Source organism: Ammospiza caudacuta, chromosome 2 (assembly GCF_027887145.1).
Source record: "Ammospiza caudacuta isolate bAmmCau1 chromosome 2, bAmmCau1.pri, whole genome shotgun sequence".
Lineage (NCBI taxonomy): Eukaryota > Metazoa > Chordata > Aves > Passeriformes > Passerellidae > Ammospiza > Ammospiza caudacuta.
In genome coordinates, this window is record NC_080594.1 from 35,305,016 (window position 1) to 35,322,854 (window position 17,839).

At 47.8% G+C, this 17,839-nt stretch overlaps 1 protein-coding gene across 2 annotated transcripts in view; it reads right to left on the minus strand.

The window, feature by feature from the left end:
* Positions 1-1,057: 1,057 nt before the first annotated feature.
* Positions 1,058-17,839, minus strand: part of GAB2 (GRB2 associated binding protein 2) — a 93,994-nt gene continuing 77,212 nt past the window's right edge. Inside the window, exons 4-10 of one of the 2 annotated variants that reach the window (XM_058799977.1) lie at positions 15,590-16,176; positions 14,442-14,536; positions 13,434-13,716; positions 12,347-12,437; positions 10,931-11,033; positions 9,944-10,069; positions 1,058-8,325 (exon numbers count right to left, since the gene is read on the minus strand). In XM_058799977.1, coding sequence (XP_058655960.1) covers positions 8,182-8,325; positions 9,944-10,069; positions 10,931-11,033; positions 12,347-12,437; positions 13,434-13,716; positions 14,442-14,536; positions 15,590-16,176 — 1,429 coding nt within the window. In that variant the 3' untranslated portion in view covers positions 1,058-8,181. Of the gene's footprint in view, positions 8,326-9,943; positions 10,070-10,930; positions 11,034-12,346; positions 12,438-13,433; positions 13,717-14,441; positions 14,537-15,577; positions 16,177-17,839 lie in introns of both variants that reach the window. The other variant, XM_058799976.1, reaches the window with a different exon arrangement.

The following is a 17,839-nucleotide window of genomic DNA, read 5'->3' on the forward strand; positions in this document are numbered from 1 at the left end:
CACAATACTAATAGTGGAGCCTTGTAGATGAGCAGTGGAGTGTGTTTGTTGTTTTTAAGTCAGGTGCTGAGAGGAAATAAATGAAGACCCAAAGCTCAAGTGTCACAGAATCTACAGTGTTTCCTGGTTTTATTACTAGTCTTCTATTTATTTCCTGTTTAAAGAGGTTGCCAAAAGTTTTCCTGTTGCTGTCATGCTAGCTCCTTTCTTTACTCTGGAATATCACCTGAAGACATTTTCTGTGCTGTTTCTCTTAAGGTGGTTTTGTAGGAGACTGTCTTTAACTTGATGAGATCATAATCTAAGTAATGAAGGCAGATAGCCAAACCAACAAGGAAAATGTTGGAGAGGCTGTATCATAGCTAAGATCTTTCCTGAGCATGTCTTATTTTTTTTCCCCAAGATTTTCTGGGATGAGCAGAGGCAAACAGCATGCAGTTCTCAGCATGGATGGCAGCCTGGAGAGTGTCAGTGGTGTAATGAGGTTGAGCAGTTTAGCCCCTCTTGATTTCCTCTAATTATTAGCACTGGACTTCCCTTTTGGACTCAGCAAATACTCCTGTGTCTGATGAAGATATTAAATAGTATTGGTTCCAGTACACACCTTTGAGGAACACTGTTCATTGCTGGTTTGGACACTGTAGCTCTTTCAATGTGGCCATCCAGCCAATTCCTTATTCATCCAATGGTCCACCCATCCATCAAACTCTTCAGTTAAGAGCTGAGAATGTTATAAGGGACCATGTTAAAGGCCTTACAGAAGTCTAGTATAGTACGAGTATGGTGCATTACCATCTGTGCCACACCAATATAGTGTGTGCTATATTGGTACTAGTGTTAGTAATGCCAGTCATGTTTGCATATGGCATATTGATAAAGTATCTGCTATGGTATATGAGATAGTCTGGCTTGTTTAGTCTGTCACACGTGCCTCTGGTCAAGGAGAGCCCACAGGGGAGTCCCCAGCTCTTGGTGTGTGCTGCAGGTGTGAGATGATGCTACTCTTGTCTAAAAGAGCTGTTACAGGAGCTGTGCTTAGGGAGGTGTCGTTTCCCAGTTGTCTTTTTTTTTTTTTTTTTTTTTTTTTTAAAGGGAAGTCTTAAAGGGAGAGTTGAACTTTTAACTCTGGAGAAAAAGGTTTGTCCTTTTGCTGAGGTTCTCTGGGTGATTTGGTGTCCTGAGCTGAGGCTCATAGGTGCTAAGCTGCTGATGGGTGAGGAAGGCAGCATTTGTCCTCACACTGCACACAGCAGAGCAGATATATGGTACGAAATTCAATTTAGCAGCTTAAAAATACATGGCTTGGGTTCTGGTATCAGGAAAAACCCTAGCTACATCCTAAAGGCTCTCCTTACCCATACAGGACACCTGAAGCTGTAGGAGACACTTGGCAACATGCTGAGAAGATGCTCTGAAAGCTTTAAAGGTACTACATAATCAAACTTGATCTGCTTATTAGTTTCCCCCTTTTCCCCCTGCTCTGAATCCGTACTGGGAATCACCAGGGAGAGATATCTTTTTATTATCATTCTTTTATTTTCCTGTTGCTTTTCTGTTGCATATACAGTACTTAAAAATGAGATCACCTTCACGTCAGGCATGTACCATGTTTATTAACAGCAAAAAAAGTATTATCTAGGCTTCACTCAAGACCGATTTACAGGATAAATAATTGTTTCAAATTACTTTAAAAAAAACCCAACCAAACAACAACCCCCCAAAGAATAAATTAATAACTTAAGTGATTAGCTGTCCACAGTGATTTGAAAACTTAATAACCATTCAAACAGTGACACCACAAGAAGACACATACTGTACAGTTTGCCACAGATTACTCTTGTCCTTCCTTCTACAAATGGAAATCAAAAAATTAAAAATACTCCTCTTTAAAAACAGTCATAGGCTTTGAAACACACAAAACATCCCTGCGAATCGGCTGCTGATGCAACAGCTTCACAGCCAGGGCTCCAACCCCTCCTCGCAGCAGGTTAAGAAACAAATGGAGAAAACTACCCTAATCTGACTGGGTCTGTTCCCACACAATGATGCCCAAAGTTCCCACACAATGATGGCAAAGTCACGTTGACTTTGCCAAGGGCTGGGTTGCGTGGGATATAACTACTCTAAAGGTTTGGTCCTAACCCTACGGGATTCATCGACAGGCTCCCCGTGGAGCCCAGGGTCCTGCTCCCTTCCCCTCTCTGCAGCGTGGCTCAGCCACCACATCCATGCTGCTCTCAAAAAACTCGTGGTATTTCCAGGGTAAATGTGGCAGCAGAACACTGAAAACTGTGCAAATGACATTTCCCCCACCCCCCTCACTCAGAAGAAAATCCTGCCAAGTTTTTTTTCACCTTGGTAGTTAAGGATGAAGGGTTTTTTAATGAGTTTTGCAGAGCGGGATGTGTTGGTGTCGTGTATGATGCTGGGCATGACAATAGGTTAGCACCACACGCTGCCAAGCCATTGCCTGCAGACTCAAAGCAGCTCTTTGCATTATTAGTTGTCAATTAATTACACCTCATGACACATATGTGAGGTGGGGAAATAAGTACTAAAAACCTTCATTTTACAAGCCGGAGAAAAAGCAGGATACAGAGTTCACATGAACCCTCTTGTCCCACATGAGGATACAGTGTGGTGTCACCCAGAGAATGACAATAAAAAAGATGGTTTCTTATCTCCTGGTCTGGGGGCAAACCTCTCCCATATGGTCAACCCACTGGCCCACAAATGAACCCATTATATGTTAGCAGTGGGCTGCATCAAAAATTAAGAGCCTGCTGATTGGGAGCAAGCCTGTTGAGAAGCTTTTTGAGCTAAAGAGATGGAGCCATGCGCCCCAGCTTCTGTTTCAGATATTACTGGCTGGTGTTAGAACTTGAACACCACGTGCCAGGACCAGCTGGCCGTGAGCTGGAAGGGGACAGCTGTATTGTGACACCTTGCTACATATCAACTTTTCTCAAGAGAAGACACTAAATCAGCAACCTGATCGACAGTACAACACTAGGAGTCGTGAACAAGGGGATAAAATTGTGACTACAAGGATGAGACACCAAGGACAGGCTGATAGAGGGATGAACTGCTCCAGACCAAGGAGGAATCGTGAACAAAAAGTGCACATCTTGACCTGCAAGAGCCTCATTAACAGCTGCAAGATCATTATGTACATGTGGGAAGGCTGGGCAGAGAAGAGAGACACTCAGACTCACCAGAGGCCCTAAATTGGATTATTGGCCCTTGTGATTTGATGCTGGACTGGTCCCTCTGATTTTTTTGATGGTTCTTTGACAGCCATGTGTGTTCTCTGGCTGGTGCCAAAGTTAGGCTTTGCTCTTCCCCCTTCCTGTAGAACTTGGGCTTCTTCATACTCACAGTTCTGCTGCATCCATCTCACCCCCTAGACAGCATCCCTTCAATGGCACACGCACTGTGGGTGTCAGCTTTTACATGGAATGGAACTTTTACATCACCAGGTGGGAAAACACCAACACAATGCAAGCACAACTTGAGAAAACAACCCTTTTACTTGCCTCCTGGGCCAGAAAGTTCAGACAGCACCTGGGAACTATTTTAACAACTTCCATAAGACCTGGACGTGGCTGTACACCCCTTCCCACCCAAGGAGACATGATCATTGTATAACCAAAACAAGCCAACACTTCCTGGTATGCCAGGGTGTGGAGGTGGCATGGGTTTGCTGAGAGGTCTGGATCTAGCCTGACAAATTTACAGGTTCAAGCTGTCTCACAGTTGCTAGAACTGCCTGTCCATGTCCTGGATGACTTGTTCTGGGCCAGCCAGCCCTTTCCCAGGTGCAAGGGATGGCCCAGTGTGGATTAGGCCTTCTCACTGGGGAGTATGGCCTTAGGGGTTGAGCTGTGTGCCTTGCCACTTGGCTTCTCATGGCCAGAGAAGTGGCCCTGTACCTGTTTTGGATGTTACAGGGCTCCAAGCAACCCCCTGGGCCCCCTCCCTCACATGGAGGGGTCTCCACTCAACCCCAGCAGCACAGGGTCTCAGTGTGGAAGAGATGCTCCAAGCAGGGTCAGCTATGGGGTTGACTAGACTGAACTTGAAAAACTTCAGGGATGAAGATGGCACCTCCAGGGACAACCCTGTGAAACCATGGCACTGCTGCCCCAAGAACAGCTCATGGGAGCCCTCAGCAAGGTGTCCCCTCAGGATGTCCTGGTCCCCACACATTTCTTGTAGGGTTTCTCCTGCCCAGCTCAGAGCTGGGTGAACAGCCCAAGCATTCCTGAATGCCAGAGCACAGGCATCACGTTGTCAGGCAGGATGACCCCCTTGAGAGTGAAGTGCCCGAGAGTGGTGGAAGCTCCTGTCCCACCAGTGCATAGCTTCTACTGAGCATTCCATAACCCACAAGTCTCTGCACATCTGACCCAAAAACACAGGCCAAAGGAGCACACGGTGAGGACCAAGACCCAAACCTTACTGGCAAACTCCCCTGCCTTCTCTCGTCCCAACCTCATGTTCTCTCATATCTCACCCTTGCCAGTGGCTGGTGGCCTAGAGTTCAAATCCATTCCAGTTAGCTCCTAGACAAGCCAAGCCTTTCCTATCTTTTGGTTCTGATTCTGCATTTGGCCCTCTTTACCAGACTCTCAGCTTTGCCCTGGCACTCTCTGTGCTCACACATTATTCTCTTTCGCCAGCTTGAGACTAAGCCTAAGCCTGGCATCTATTTAGAGCTGGAAATGTACTCCAAGGCAGCTCACACATCTCACCATGCAGAGGAATGATGAGCAGCATTTGCATACTCACAGCAAGGGATACACACTCTTGGAGACTTTTGCCTTTAAAACCACCTGCTTAGTCATTTTCAAGCTTGGGGAAAGCTTTGAGCCATGGACCCAGTGCTTCATAAAACTAAATATTGAGGTCATGGTGCTTGTCCCACAGACAACCCTTCTCCATGAGCACACACACATGCAAGCACATCCCTTTTCTAAATCAAACCACAGAGCTCTAGAGGAGGCTCTGACGTGAAGGCTCAAGCCAGTTTAATTTCAATTAAAATTAATAATTTGCAATGTTCTCAGTTTCCTTAAATACCTATTTCTAACAAAGGAGCCTGTCATACTTGAGAATCCAAGTATAAAGTGAATGCGATAAACTCAATGCCTTCAGGACAAAGTTCTCGGCAGTCTGTGTAATTAAAGCAGCTGCTTTTCAATATGGTTTAAGACTAAATACTGCACAAACATTAATCACCAGGGACTGCTGTAATCAGCTTGGCAATCGTCGTGGGTGACTATTTCCACTGAAGCCATTGATTACTTAATGCTTTCAGGAGGGGTTGATACAGTCATGTCTATATGGCACAGAGTCTGTGGCCCTCTGCTTAGTTTGGTGGTGCTGTTTGCTTGGTGCTTTGCAGGGGAAAAGGTAGAGGAATGTATCTTTTTCAGTAAAAACACAGACTTCACTGCAAAGCAGAGAGGGGCCAGCAACCAGCAGTTGTTTAGTAGCTGCTTTTGGGCCATTTTGGTCCTTGGTCTGCCAAATGCAATGAACCAGTTACTAGGGATGCTCATGAGAGGAAATTATCAAAACACAGGGCCTGAGCCTGGGAAAAGAGCTATCCCATGCCAATGGTTGCCCCATGAACAAAGACATTTGTGAAACATGGAGAAAAAGGTTAAGTTTCTCCAGTACCACAAAAGGCTTTTCCAGTCCTAATTAACCCCTTGGATTAAATGTGGGAGTGGGCACTGGAGGCACCTAGTCCCAGTGCAGAAGCACAGGGCACCCACTCAGCAACTCGCGCTCAAACCCAATGTGTTTCTCTCTCGAGCCACTAAAGCTAACAGCTTTGAAGAAGAAATGGGAAAAATCAGCTTCCCAGAAGAGTGACATTCTTTTTGGTGGGGATGGGAGCTCTCTCCCAGATGGGTGAATGCACACTTCAGTGGGCTCTGGATCAGGCGCAATGTTTAGTCTCCCCTGAGATGCAGAGATGAAAGGGGCAATAGAAATACAAAGTACTGCATTCTAGTCTTCATTTTGTCAACTCACCAGGCAAGTGTGCAAGCCTCCAGCAGGAGGCAATGGCCCTTGCAGGGTATAACACCCCCCCTGACCTTTAGAAAGCATCTGACTCTGCTAAATTTTCCCCTTTGGGGCTTTGAGGTTTCTTCCCTTCTAGTAATTATAATTACTAACATAAACATTAGGGTATTTGCTTCCTTGTTTCTATAAAAGTCCAACACTTCAATGTCTCAACAGGGTTATCAGAGCTTTTCATTAGCATCCTTCCCTTTCATGGCATGCAAGAAGAAAACACAAAATGGTGTTGAAAGTTCAAGAATTATTTTACCAGCACACAGCCCTTAAGGGACTGGAATCCTATCCCCATGTGGGTCATGTCTGGCCCTTCCAAGCTCAGACCAAGATTAAGCAAATGTGTCAATGCTTAAGCATTAATAATCAATACAACTTGGTGGTGTTGGTGGAACACAGAGCCCATGGTGCTGGGAGGGGTTCAGCTTGCAGAAAGAATAGCTCCAGCTCTTTAATAAATATTATTACCTAATCTTTCTGATGTCTCCTTCATTTGGCTCTTGGTTTGCGGTCAGCCTGTTTATTCGTGTCAGCACTTGCTGTCTGGCAATCAGGCTGCTCCACGGCAATCATTAGTCCTTCCTGTTTTCCTGAGATCATTAATTATTATCTCTGCATTAAACTGTCTCGTCCTTCTCTTCCCTCTGTGCTCAGCAGCTGCCTGGCGAACGATCCCAAAGCCTGGATGTGTTAAGGATGCTGGCAAGGGACAACAGCAGACTCCCACCCATAATTAGAGCCTAGGGCCATTAATGTCAGCAAGCCCCAGTGTTGTGTTGAAGAAACATTGCTGAAGATGAGGGGAAAACAGTTCAGCCTTTTGCACCCTCCACAAACCAACCACAATGCTACGTTAAAGCTCCTACTGAAACGCCCTGCCTTGTCTCTCCTGACCAACCTCTTCCCAAGCCTATGACCTCACCATCAACCAACATTTCAATTACTCTTCTTCTTTCTTCCAAGAAACATTCCACCCAACCTCCTCACCCAGGACCAATCTCTGCAGTACACCTCCTGCCTTCTCCCAGTCCTCACAGCAGCCTCCCACTCCCTTCTTGTCACTCATCCTTATGCCAGTCCACACACACAGCGTCTCCAGAGCCTCCCTGCCCCCTCATACTCAACCACAGGGCTTCTCACAATGTCCTTGATGTAGGACTCTCACTCTATGGGCTTCTTCTGGTGCCACAAAAGGCAAACTGTGGTTTTTAGGGTCAGATTCACAGGAGTTGGTTTCGGAGAGGCAGTGGGTCAGTGCTTAAATTCTACCTTCCAAAGCCAATCCCTCCAGCCCCTTCCAAAACCAATCTCTCCAGCCCGTTCACTCTGAGAGTTAATGGAGAATACAAACAGAAGAACCCCAACAAACTCATGAGAGCATATGCTGACATGTATGTGTGTGTATGATGGGGCAAGTCCTGGGCTCCTAAGTCAGCTCAATGGGATGGTGGGGATGGTGTGTCAAGCTCCTGAAGGTTAACAACCCCAACCAAAACCTTGGGGGCTGTCCAGCCAAGAGTAGAACAGCCCTCAGAGGTTTTGAACATATTATTTACAAGAGACAGGACAACAAAAGTGATTTCAAAAGCAATGGTCCTTGCTCAGTTTTGGGACTGGGAGGAGGCAGAGAAGAGGACAACCATAAGGAGTGGAGAATCAGAGCTGGGCAATGATATCCTTTGGGAGATAAAACCTGCGTGCCATGGTTTAGGGTACGATATGGAAGAAGACGGGGAGAGATGATGCAGTGTTAGAACATACAAGGTGGCTTTAATAGCTGTAAGGAAAAGATGAGTAGGGTGAAACCTGGTATTGCTAAGTCAAAGTTCCTGGACAGTGCATCCAGCAGCTAAAGCACAAACCTAGCCACCAAACATAGTTGGTCTTTATCACTGGCAAACAGTATCCGCCAAGTCTTCCCCTGAAATTAAGTTTTGTTTTGTTTTAAGAGAAAAAAACAAACCAATGACACCCCCTCCCCTCCACAGAGAAGTCTTAGAAATCCAGCCCAAGTGGGCCTGGCAGCCCAGTGGGGCTGCAGCTGGGGAAAACCAACAGGACATGTTCCTGTTTTGCTGCCTGCCGCAGGCACTACTGCTTCATGCTCTTGGCAGGCTCCGAGGACTGCCGCACATCAGTCCACTCCTGCATGGTGCTCTGCAGCGCCTGTGTCTTCTCCTTGTCCACTTGCACGTAATCAACCTTCTCATCTGAGGCAACTGACGATGTGGAGGGCTGTGGGGAGGAGAAACAGGGCACCGTCTGGTCACTCATCTGCTCCCTGCTCTTCCCTCTCACTCCTTCCTGCAGCAGGTGCCACAAGACCACCAGCACCATTCCTGCCTTCCTGAAGACCTCACAGCTCATCACCCTCCCTCTAACCTCCCAAAGACATGAGGATGAAGGATTTCAATCTGCTCTGCCTCTTGCTGGCATGAGACCGCAGTGCAATGGGAGGGTAGAAACAGCACATGGGTCTCTACCTTCTCACAAACTTTGGGACATGAATGTTTGGTTGCAATTGTGTTCTGTAACTGCTGACTTTTGGAGTTCAGCCTTGCATCTTGCTTATTTTCCTGTAAAGAACTTCAGAACTCTTAGAGATACACATAGAAATGCCAGCTCTATACCTTTTAGCTGTGCTGACTCTACCCACCTATGGCACTAGCTCATTTTCATTCCCAAACAACAGATATGTTTGCAGGGTCTCCCAAGAGATGTGTTGAGAACAAGGAGGTACTTTTTACCATAACTCCTGGAGTCTTGAAGCTTTTTCTGACTTTACAAGCATTTCACAGGACCTCCATCTGCTTGTAACTGGAGCCAGATCATGCTTTTTAGTGGTCTAAAATCACTTTTCCAGAATGGGATATAATTTAAATGGGTGATACTTGCAGAAATATTACTGGGCAGAAAGAAACCATCGAGGGACAACTGTCAAATAATAAAAGGACCCAACCAGTGGGATGCTTTGCCTGGGAAACAAAGTGGTGTTTGAGAAAGTGAGGCCAACTCACAAATGGTTGCCATGAATGTTTATACAACCCTAGTCCTTCAACTTTCAGGTGCAAAATCCAAGTCTAGTCTAGGAGGACCTGTTGGTTTTTTTCGTTTTTTCCTCCTGTGAAGGAGGAAAAAATCAATTCTGATACTTCTTGGGATACCTCCTGACAGCTTTTCAATGTATAGTCTCCAGCTGAGTTTGTGGTCTCATCAGCATCCCTGAACCCTGCACATCCATGCTTCTGCTTTGCACTGCCAGCAAAGCTGCAGACATGCAAGGGAGACTGAGTTTGACCTAGAGCAAATATAGCAGTGGGTCACAGAATGGTTTGGGTTGGAAGGGACCTTAAAGATCATCTCATTTCAACCATGCCATGGGCAGAAACACCTTCCACTAGATGAGGTTGCTCTAAGCCCCATCCAACCTGGCCTTGAAGAATTCCAGGGATGTGGCAACCAAAGCTTCTTCGAGCAGTCTGTTCAAGTGCCTCACTACTCACAGAGTAAAGAATTTCTTTCTAATATCTAATCTAAACCTGCTCTCTGACAGCTGGAAACCATTACCCCTTTAATGTTACTGTATACCCTTGTCAAAAGTCCCTCTCCATCTCTCTTGTAGCCCCTTTAGGCACTGGAAAATGGTTCAAGGTCTCCTTGGAGCCTTTTCTTCTCCAGGTTGAACAATCCCACCTGTCTCAGCCAGCCTCCATCGTAGAGGTGCTCCAGCCCTCTGAGCATCAGAGATTCCTGAGACCACAGTCTGGGCTTTGTACCATGCTGTTGCCAATGTGCATAGAACCCCTTAAAAATGCATCACTTTTTAACCAGAAGTTTATAAAATCTCCCATACCTTCCTGTGTGGCCCTGGTGAGCTTGGCTGGAAGTCCAGGGCCAGGTAATCCACACTCCCCGAACTCTTTTTAGGCGCTGGGCTGTTGGTACCACTAGGAACAGGAGAAGCAGAAATGGGGTTTTGCTAATGCAGGGAAGAGACAGGAGAGATAATGAGGATTAAAGTGGGAAGGAAGAAAGAAAAAAGGAAATTAACACAAATCCAGAAATGAAACATGTTGGAGGCACCTTTAAAAGAGCCTGGTTATTTGCTCACCTGCCTCTGGGACAAGGATGTGCAAGAACTGCTGGGATACTATCAATGCTGTATATTGTGCTAACAAATATTTCAAACTCATGCTCTTGATTTCATGTATCAGAGCAGCTCTGCTGCCTTTGTGCTGATTTTACTCACATGCCTGACAGCAGACGTGGGCTTTAGCATGTCCCTAGAACCACACCTCAGCAAGGCCAGGCCAGTTCTGGAATCTTTGCTAATCACAACCATGCTGCACAGAGCACAGATTTCCTCTACCCCATTAGTTACATAGCCTCAAAAATATGCTTCAAGTCAGTAGCTTCACCAAAACAGTCAAAATCCCCTCCCTGTAAGCAGTGCCACTCCCTGCTTCTGCTCTGATAGCCCCTGCTCCCACAGACACATGATGTAAGCAGCTATTAGGGGAAAAAAATTGAAAAAATTTGAAAAAAATCAACCTTAATTAGGAAAATACACCCTGACAGTCTGTATAAATTTTTAAATCCCTCTTAATTCCTGGCAAAATGGGTGATACATGTTTCTGCTTTCATACACATTTAAAACTCCAATGAGACACGCTGTTTTCAGAAGGAAACACCCTGTTTTGTGCATTGAGGGATACACATAAGGATGTACTCCACACTGTGCTATCTGAGCACTTCCCTGTCACGAGCTAGGAATGCATCTGCAGAGCTGGGGAGACTGAATGTCCTGCCAGAACCACCTATCTTAGCTGTGGGCCCTTACCATGGCCACGTAGTTCTCCTCGCTCTCTCCCGAGTCAGTGCTGGTGATGCTCTGGGAGGAGACAGGGCGACAGTACTGCAGAGAGCCGGCGTTGAAGGTCTGCCTGCAGGGACAGGGGGGAGGTGTTACTGAGGGCTGCAGGTCCTGCTTGTCCTTTGCCATGGAGGTGGGAGAGGGCAGCTCCTGATGCCTGCAACCATCACCGTGACCCAGTCTGGGCATGAGGAAGAGCTGGTGGTACCGAGGTTCTCCAGCCTGCCCTTTCCATCGATTGGAAATTCTTGGGTTTGGTCTTCTCAATTTCTTCTTACTAGAATTTTTTAGTAACCCCCTGCTTTCTATGTACCTATAACTCTCCTGCTCTCATCTACACAAATCAGATTCCACTAACTCCTTCATCTCTCAGGAAACATTTAATTGTGGAGGATGGAGGGGCAGCCTTGGTGAAGCCTCTCACCTCCAGCCCCACCACAGCAACAGGATTTGTTTACCATACAGGCCCTATCCAAATTTTTTGCAGGAAAACAAATCCTCTGAGGAATTGTCTTTCTTTCAATTGGCCAAATCTAATTATACTGAACAAAATAATGAAATCATCTTCTGGCATTAAAGCACGTGTCTCAAAAAGCTATTTGTTGCCTTTCAGTAAAGCAGGGTCATATGATTAGCTGATAGGGGAAAAATCCATTAGCTTCTCCAGGGTCAGACCTCTTGTCAATCAAACCCTGCTTGCTGCTTCCCAGCGCAGTGATTTCAGCACACAGCGTTCATGCCCTGCAGTCAGTCTCCACACAATCCAATTTATTAGAGGAGTCATAGCAGCCAAGCTTTGCTTCTGCCTTTTACTGGTCAACATCAGACCGTGAATTAGTAGCAGAGCTGGAATTGTGCGAATCCTGTTATTTTTGGCTGGCAGACATAGCTCTGAAGTGCTTTGGTTTAATTGTGCAGACTTCCTTCAGGCTAAGCTTTGCTTTCAAGGCAATCAAAACACGGCTTGGTCAGACCCTGAGAGTCACCCTGTGTTTTTAGATGACAGTGGGGTCTGGGGGGGGAATAGCTTGGATGTGAAATCATGCCCCTCACACAGCATGGCTCAGTTGGTCTGGCTCAGCTGAATCATGAATTGTGGTGGACCACAGGTCCCAGGTCAGAGCCACAGCTCTCCAACAGTTGTCAGATCCCAGAAACAGGAAATGTCTTCAAGGGATCTTAATTATCTTGTTAGCCACATGCTGGGCTTTCATGTGAAATCCCAACCTAAATGAATTTACCTTCCTGCCACTAGCTGTGATGTGGGGAATGTTTAATCCATGGCAGAGGTGACAGCATGGCTACCTGTGAATGTCAGTAATAATGAGACCAGAGAGTTGCTGTTGGAGCAAAGCAAGAAATCATCCCCCAGCCATTACTCACGTTGGCCTGGACCAGGATTTTGTGACTGGTGATTTGAAGGGAAGCTCATCAATGACAGTGTTGTTCCTCAGGTCCAGCGGTGATGGCTTTGCTGGGGAGGGGAAAAGCCTTTATTCAGAGACAGCATGTTCCTACAATTCAGCATCCATGACTGGCATGAAAGTGCCCCCAACAAATGGTTGATTACTTCCCATTCTACTAATCAGCTCCCCAGCCCTCCCTGCTGATGACAAATACTCCAAACCAAAACCCCTGTGCTCATTTACGCCAGAACTGTGGGAAAACAGTGAATTTCTCCCTCTGCTCCACAGCCCCAAAGTGGATGGGTAGTCCCAAAATGGGGATGTGCCTTCTAGGGAACAGAGATCTGCTAAAAATACCCAAATCCCAAAACCACTCATTAGATATCTGTGGTAACTAATGCATTATATGAGAACAAGACCAGGCTCTGCCAGACCTGAACTACCTCTGTGTGGAGTGTTTTCCCATAGGGAATGGAAAAGGACATCTGCAGGGTAGCAGATGAAAGCCCTTCTCATCATGGATAGTTCATTAGGTGGAAGAGTTCTACACTCCTACCCCAACCCTTGAATGGAGTGTTCATGGGGTTAGGTGTTGACACCCTAGAGATGGGAGCCCTCCTCCTCAGGATCTCCTTGGCCACTGTTCAGACAATGGATTAGGGAAAGATTTGGAGAATGTCAGCAGAGCCCTGAAGGAAGAACTGCCTGGAACCAGCCAGCAGGAAACTGTAGGAAAAACTTGTGTCATCTGAATACAACTTTGAAATTTTGGGGTGGAGCACAGGGAGGGGTGCAGGCCAAACGGGTGAAATCCTGCTTGTGAAATGCATCTGTAAAGGCCTGGAAGGGTTTGAGATGGACTGCTCAAGCACCAGGAAAGCTACATTTGCACTACAGAGCTTCTGAAAGAGGAAGGGGATGAGGGACAACTGAAGGTCTGACTGTGCTGGCAGTAGCAAAGCACACCCCACCTGGGACTGGACACAACTTCACAGATGTAGTCTGAAGTATTAAAAAAACAGAAGGATTCCTGGGAAGGTTTGTGCACAGCTAAAGGTTCTTACCTTTCCGGTCGGGTTTGAGGTTGCGGTTGACTGGCGGGGGCTGGATTTCACTCAGCCGCCGGTGGCACTGAGCCACGGCTCCTCCTTTATGCACGGGAAGGGTGGCCGAGGACAAGCCCACCAGGTCAAAGTGATGCGGCCCAGGGCTCATGGGGATGTAGAGACTTTGGGCATTGTCGTTGGCTTTCTGGGTGTGGATTAGGGGCGAGGAACCGGGGTTCATGGGGACGTAGTTGTCCTCGGAGTCGGTGCTGTGGGAGCGGGCCACCGCTGCCTTGGCCTGCTGGAGGAGGATCAGGCACTGTGAGCATCAGGCACTGCTCAACCCCATCCACTACAAACCCTCCATTTCATCATAACCAAACAGCATCTGAGGGGAGACTCACTCTAAAATCTAAGCACAAAGGGGAGGAATGATCTGTCCCGTCCTTGGACATCAGTTTGCACTGAGAGGGTCTACGTCCTTTGTTTCCAAGACATTGCAACATCCTGAGTTTTCAGAAAGGTCTTTATCACCCAGACCTGATCATCTTCTCATGATCAGAGTGAGCTGGAGAAGCATGCTTAACCTGGAAAGTCTTTCTTCCCTAGGCTGTGTCTGTGACTAAAACGGAATATGAAAGGTTGCTTTAATGTAATTTCCAGTTCAGGAAATCTTAGAAAGTGCACACAAAAGAGGCTGTTCTGGCTACATGTCAAAATTTAGCTCAGCGGCATCCCAGGCTTTCAGGAAGAAGGCAAACTCTTGGGTAGTTTTTTTTGGGCCAAAGCTGCAGGCAGATACACTGTGTGTAAGCAAAGCTCTGCACATCATGCTGGGTTAGATGGTTGCCACCCCATCTGCTCTTTGCAGCTCACCATGGTTTAAACAGAAACCATTAACAGACCCCTTCTTCACTTAGCTGTGCAGGACTGGGCTGTGAGGGCCAGCTTGGAACCAACCTGTCTCTGAATCTGTAAGGTGCAAGTGGTGCCTGCAGTGTGGTGGCCACACCAAGGCCAACTCACCAGGTAGGAGTGGTATCCATCGTTCATGGACTCCACTGACTGCACAGCGCTGCCGCCCCCGTGCTGGGGGTACTCGTACGTCTCACAGGAAGAAGCTGCAACACAACCACAAATGCATGTGTCCCACCACAGCTGATAACAACAAGGGGTCCCTGAAAACAAAATCCAGGCACTGGTAGGGCAGTATCTGTTCTTGTTGATTGAGATGCTGATGAGAAGACGTGGTCTTTAGCTTGTCACAGGCTCTCTGCTATGCTGCTTTCCAATTAGCATCTCTTTGATGCACCAGCACAATTGCACGTGCTGTGCAGACCTAACCCTGTTCTGCTGAAGTGCTGCAAAATCCCAGGGGTAAAGGTGTCAGATAAGGCAGATCATGGTGACAAAACTGAGTTATGGGGAAGCTCTGTTAGAGCTTGCTCAGTAAATTTAGAGGCTGGCAGCCTCCAGGAAGGGGAGGATGGGTGCTAAGCTCTTAGACCAGTCTGTTTACTGCTGAGCATGAATCTGATCTCAGCCTAAGGGTGGGCATTTAGGTAGCAGGAGATGGAAGAAGCATTTCAGAGAGCTGTGTGTATAATTTACAGTGCATTTTCTCTCCAGCCAGCTTTTCTAAGTTACTTTGCAACTATCTTATCCTAGGCACAAGGTTTGGAAAGGGCACGTACACCTACAGCCCACCCATGGCCAATGGCAATTGTGGCTCTGCTGCACTTAGGGTTGCTGGATTTTGGAGACATGCAAAACCAAGGTTTTGCTTACCCACCTTTGTGAGCAAAACCAAGGCATACTTCCAAGCTGAAGTATGTTCTGATAAACCTGGATATGAGTTAAAGTAAAGGTAAGCTAAAAATTGCCGAAATCACAAAAATCTGGCAAAGGGCTGCATAAGCAAGCTCATTTGGAGTTTTGGTTTAAGGTACAACACAGCCAAGAGCCAGCAGAGCAGCTCTGGTGGGCAGAACTCTGTGTATGCCTCTCCATGCCTGCTGAATACAAAAACCAGGGCCAGATCCTGGCTGAGCAGAGTTTCTCTGTATTCTGGTTGGTGCCATGTGCACCCCAGCCCTACCACAACCCAGTGGCTCATCCACCCAAGGCTGCTGGATAGCACAAAGCCACCCCCAGGTCCCCACCTCCAAATTCACCTCGGTGCAGTCTGCTGTTCTCCACTGCTGGCAGCGTGTTTCTCCGGGGAATGGTGGCTGCCATGGGGGTGAGACCTAGATTTTCACCAGGCTGGGGCCGCTGGGGTGGACTGCCCCAGCGTGGCTCTGTCTGCCCAGGCTTCGGGGGCCGTGGGGGTGGCGCAGCGGGCGAGTCGCTGGCGGCCACAGCCAGAGCGTTGTGGTTCTTGTCCAGTGTAAATGTCCTAGGGATCTGGTAGATGGAGAGTGGGGTGGCAGGGATGTCATAGGAGTCTGTGGAGAGCTCCCCAAACTCCTTGCATAGGGTGTTGTTGGGAGTCTTGTAGGTGTAGACCTCCTCATTATCAGTTTCGGAGCTGGTGAGGCTCGACTTGGGGTGGGTGTAGGAGCCAAAGGAGCGCGGGAGGTCGTAGGCACTGTCCCTGAACTCCGAGTTGTGCCGGCTGGGTTTTGGCAGGCTGTAAAAGCCGTGGAGCTGCCCGCCAACGCCGTTCATGCAGTGCCCGTTGCCCTGCGAGAGCTTCTGCACCGCCGAGTCGCTCCGCATGAAGAAGGCAGACCTGGTGGCTTGGGAGAAGCTGGCACTCCTGCAGAGGGAGAGGAGAAAGGGGCTGGAATGGGGGGACAGCTGGTTCTGGGAGCTCTGCTCCCCCTGTCTGTCACCGTACTGACCTGCCCTGCCCAGCCCCAGAGCAATGAGAACACCTCAGACCCTTCCAAACACGCCCACAAGCCACTTGATCCTGAAACACCGTCAAAATGCCTCTGTCATAGGTGAGAGGTACATGCACTCAGCTCCATGACAGGGCTATAAGCAAGAATGAGCCTTTTGTCCAGACATAAACTGATCCAAAAGGGCACTTTTCACACCAGCTGACAACATCCCAGGGCACAGCTGCCAAGTGTCAATCTGCCAGCATTGCCATCATGCCTCGACTGCCCATCTGCAGTTCAGGAGGGAGATTTCATCTCACCTCTACCTTGCAAATGTGCAAAGGCCTGAAAAAATTCCGGATGGGGATTATTTCAAGGTCTCCAGCCATGTCATCATCCTGCACTCTTGCAGGACAAGCACTGGGGAGGTAATAGAAGTCCCCGGCTGGGATCTGCGGTTGGCAGTCCTGATGTGTATGGGGGGAGGAATGAACCTCAAGGCTAATTTCAGATTTGTAAAAGCCCTGGAGTTGTCCAGGGTGAGAAGGGCAGTGTGGTCACTAGATCCATGCCTTGGTAATGATTCCTCGATTGACGTGCGGTCATGCCTGGGGACTCGTCAGAACAGGGGCCAAGCACAGAGATCCCAGGCCTCTAACAACTCCTGGTTAGCCACTGCTGCTCTGCTGATTCCCCTCAAGGTACTTCATCTCCTGTTTTATCTCTGCTTTATCCCTCACATGGGTCAGTCAGGCTTTTGGGGATCACACTCTCCCAGTCAGAAAGGGCTCAGCCAGCCCCATGTAAACACCCCAGCACAGAAGAAAGTTCTGCCCTGTATCAATCACTCTGGTGAGAAAAAGTGAAATGGTTACGGGGAGAGTTTCCAGTTGTGGTAAATCACTGGGAAAGTGCCAGTCCTTTAGGAAAAGCTGGGAGATGCTGGTTTACAGTGCTCTGGTGTGGTTGATGCTCTGCAGGGACAACAGGGACTCTGTTTCACGGAGCCAGCACGAGATGGCGCTCAGAAATAGAGTTTATTTAGAGGAAAAAGCAAGCAATGCTCTGATAAGATAAATGAATCCCTACCACCTTTGGACCTCAGCCCACCCAGAAGTGGTTTGGGTTCTGTCAGGGTATTTTTGGTCGACACTTGAAACATCTCATGGGTTAATTATTCTGCATTGCCTGCCAATTAGCTACTATTACCCTCCTTTTTTGGATGAGTAAAGTAAGAGTTCCAGAGCAGAAAGCAGAGGGATTCCCAGCAGTCCTGCAGCCTGACTCCATGCACTGGGCATTGATCAGAGCATCATTTCTGGCCCAGTTGCAGAAGTTACCACTGGCCAGGTTTGTTTCTGCTCACCGAAGCATTGGTGCCTGCTCCCTTCTCTTCCAGGTCCCAGCCCCGTTCAGGTTCCCAGAGAGTGGCTTTTAGGCATCCTCACAGCTGGAGCGTGAGAGGACCTTTTTTTTAAACCACTGTTCCATTAACTCTATCTGAAGTTAATTTTTCTGAGCCTTTTTCCGTTGTTGTTTTCTGAGTAGGGAAAGTCAGCTGCAGCAGGAGAGCCCAGTGGATGCAGCCCGAGCTCT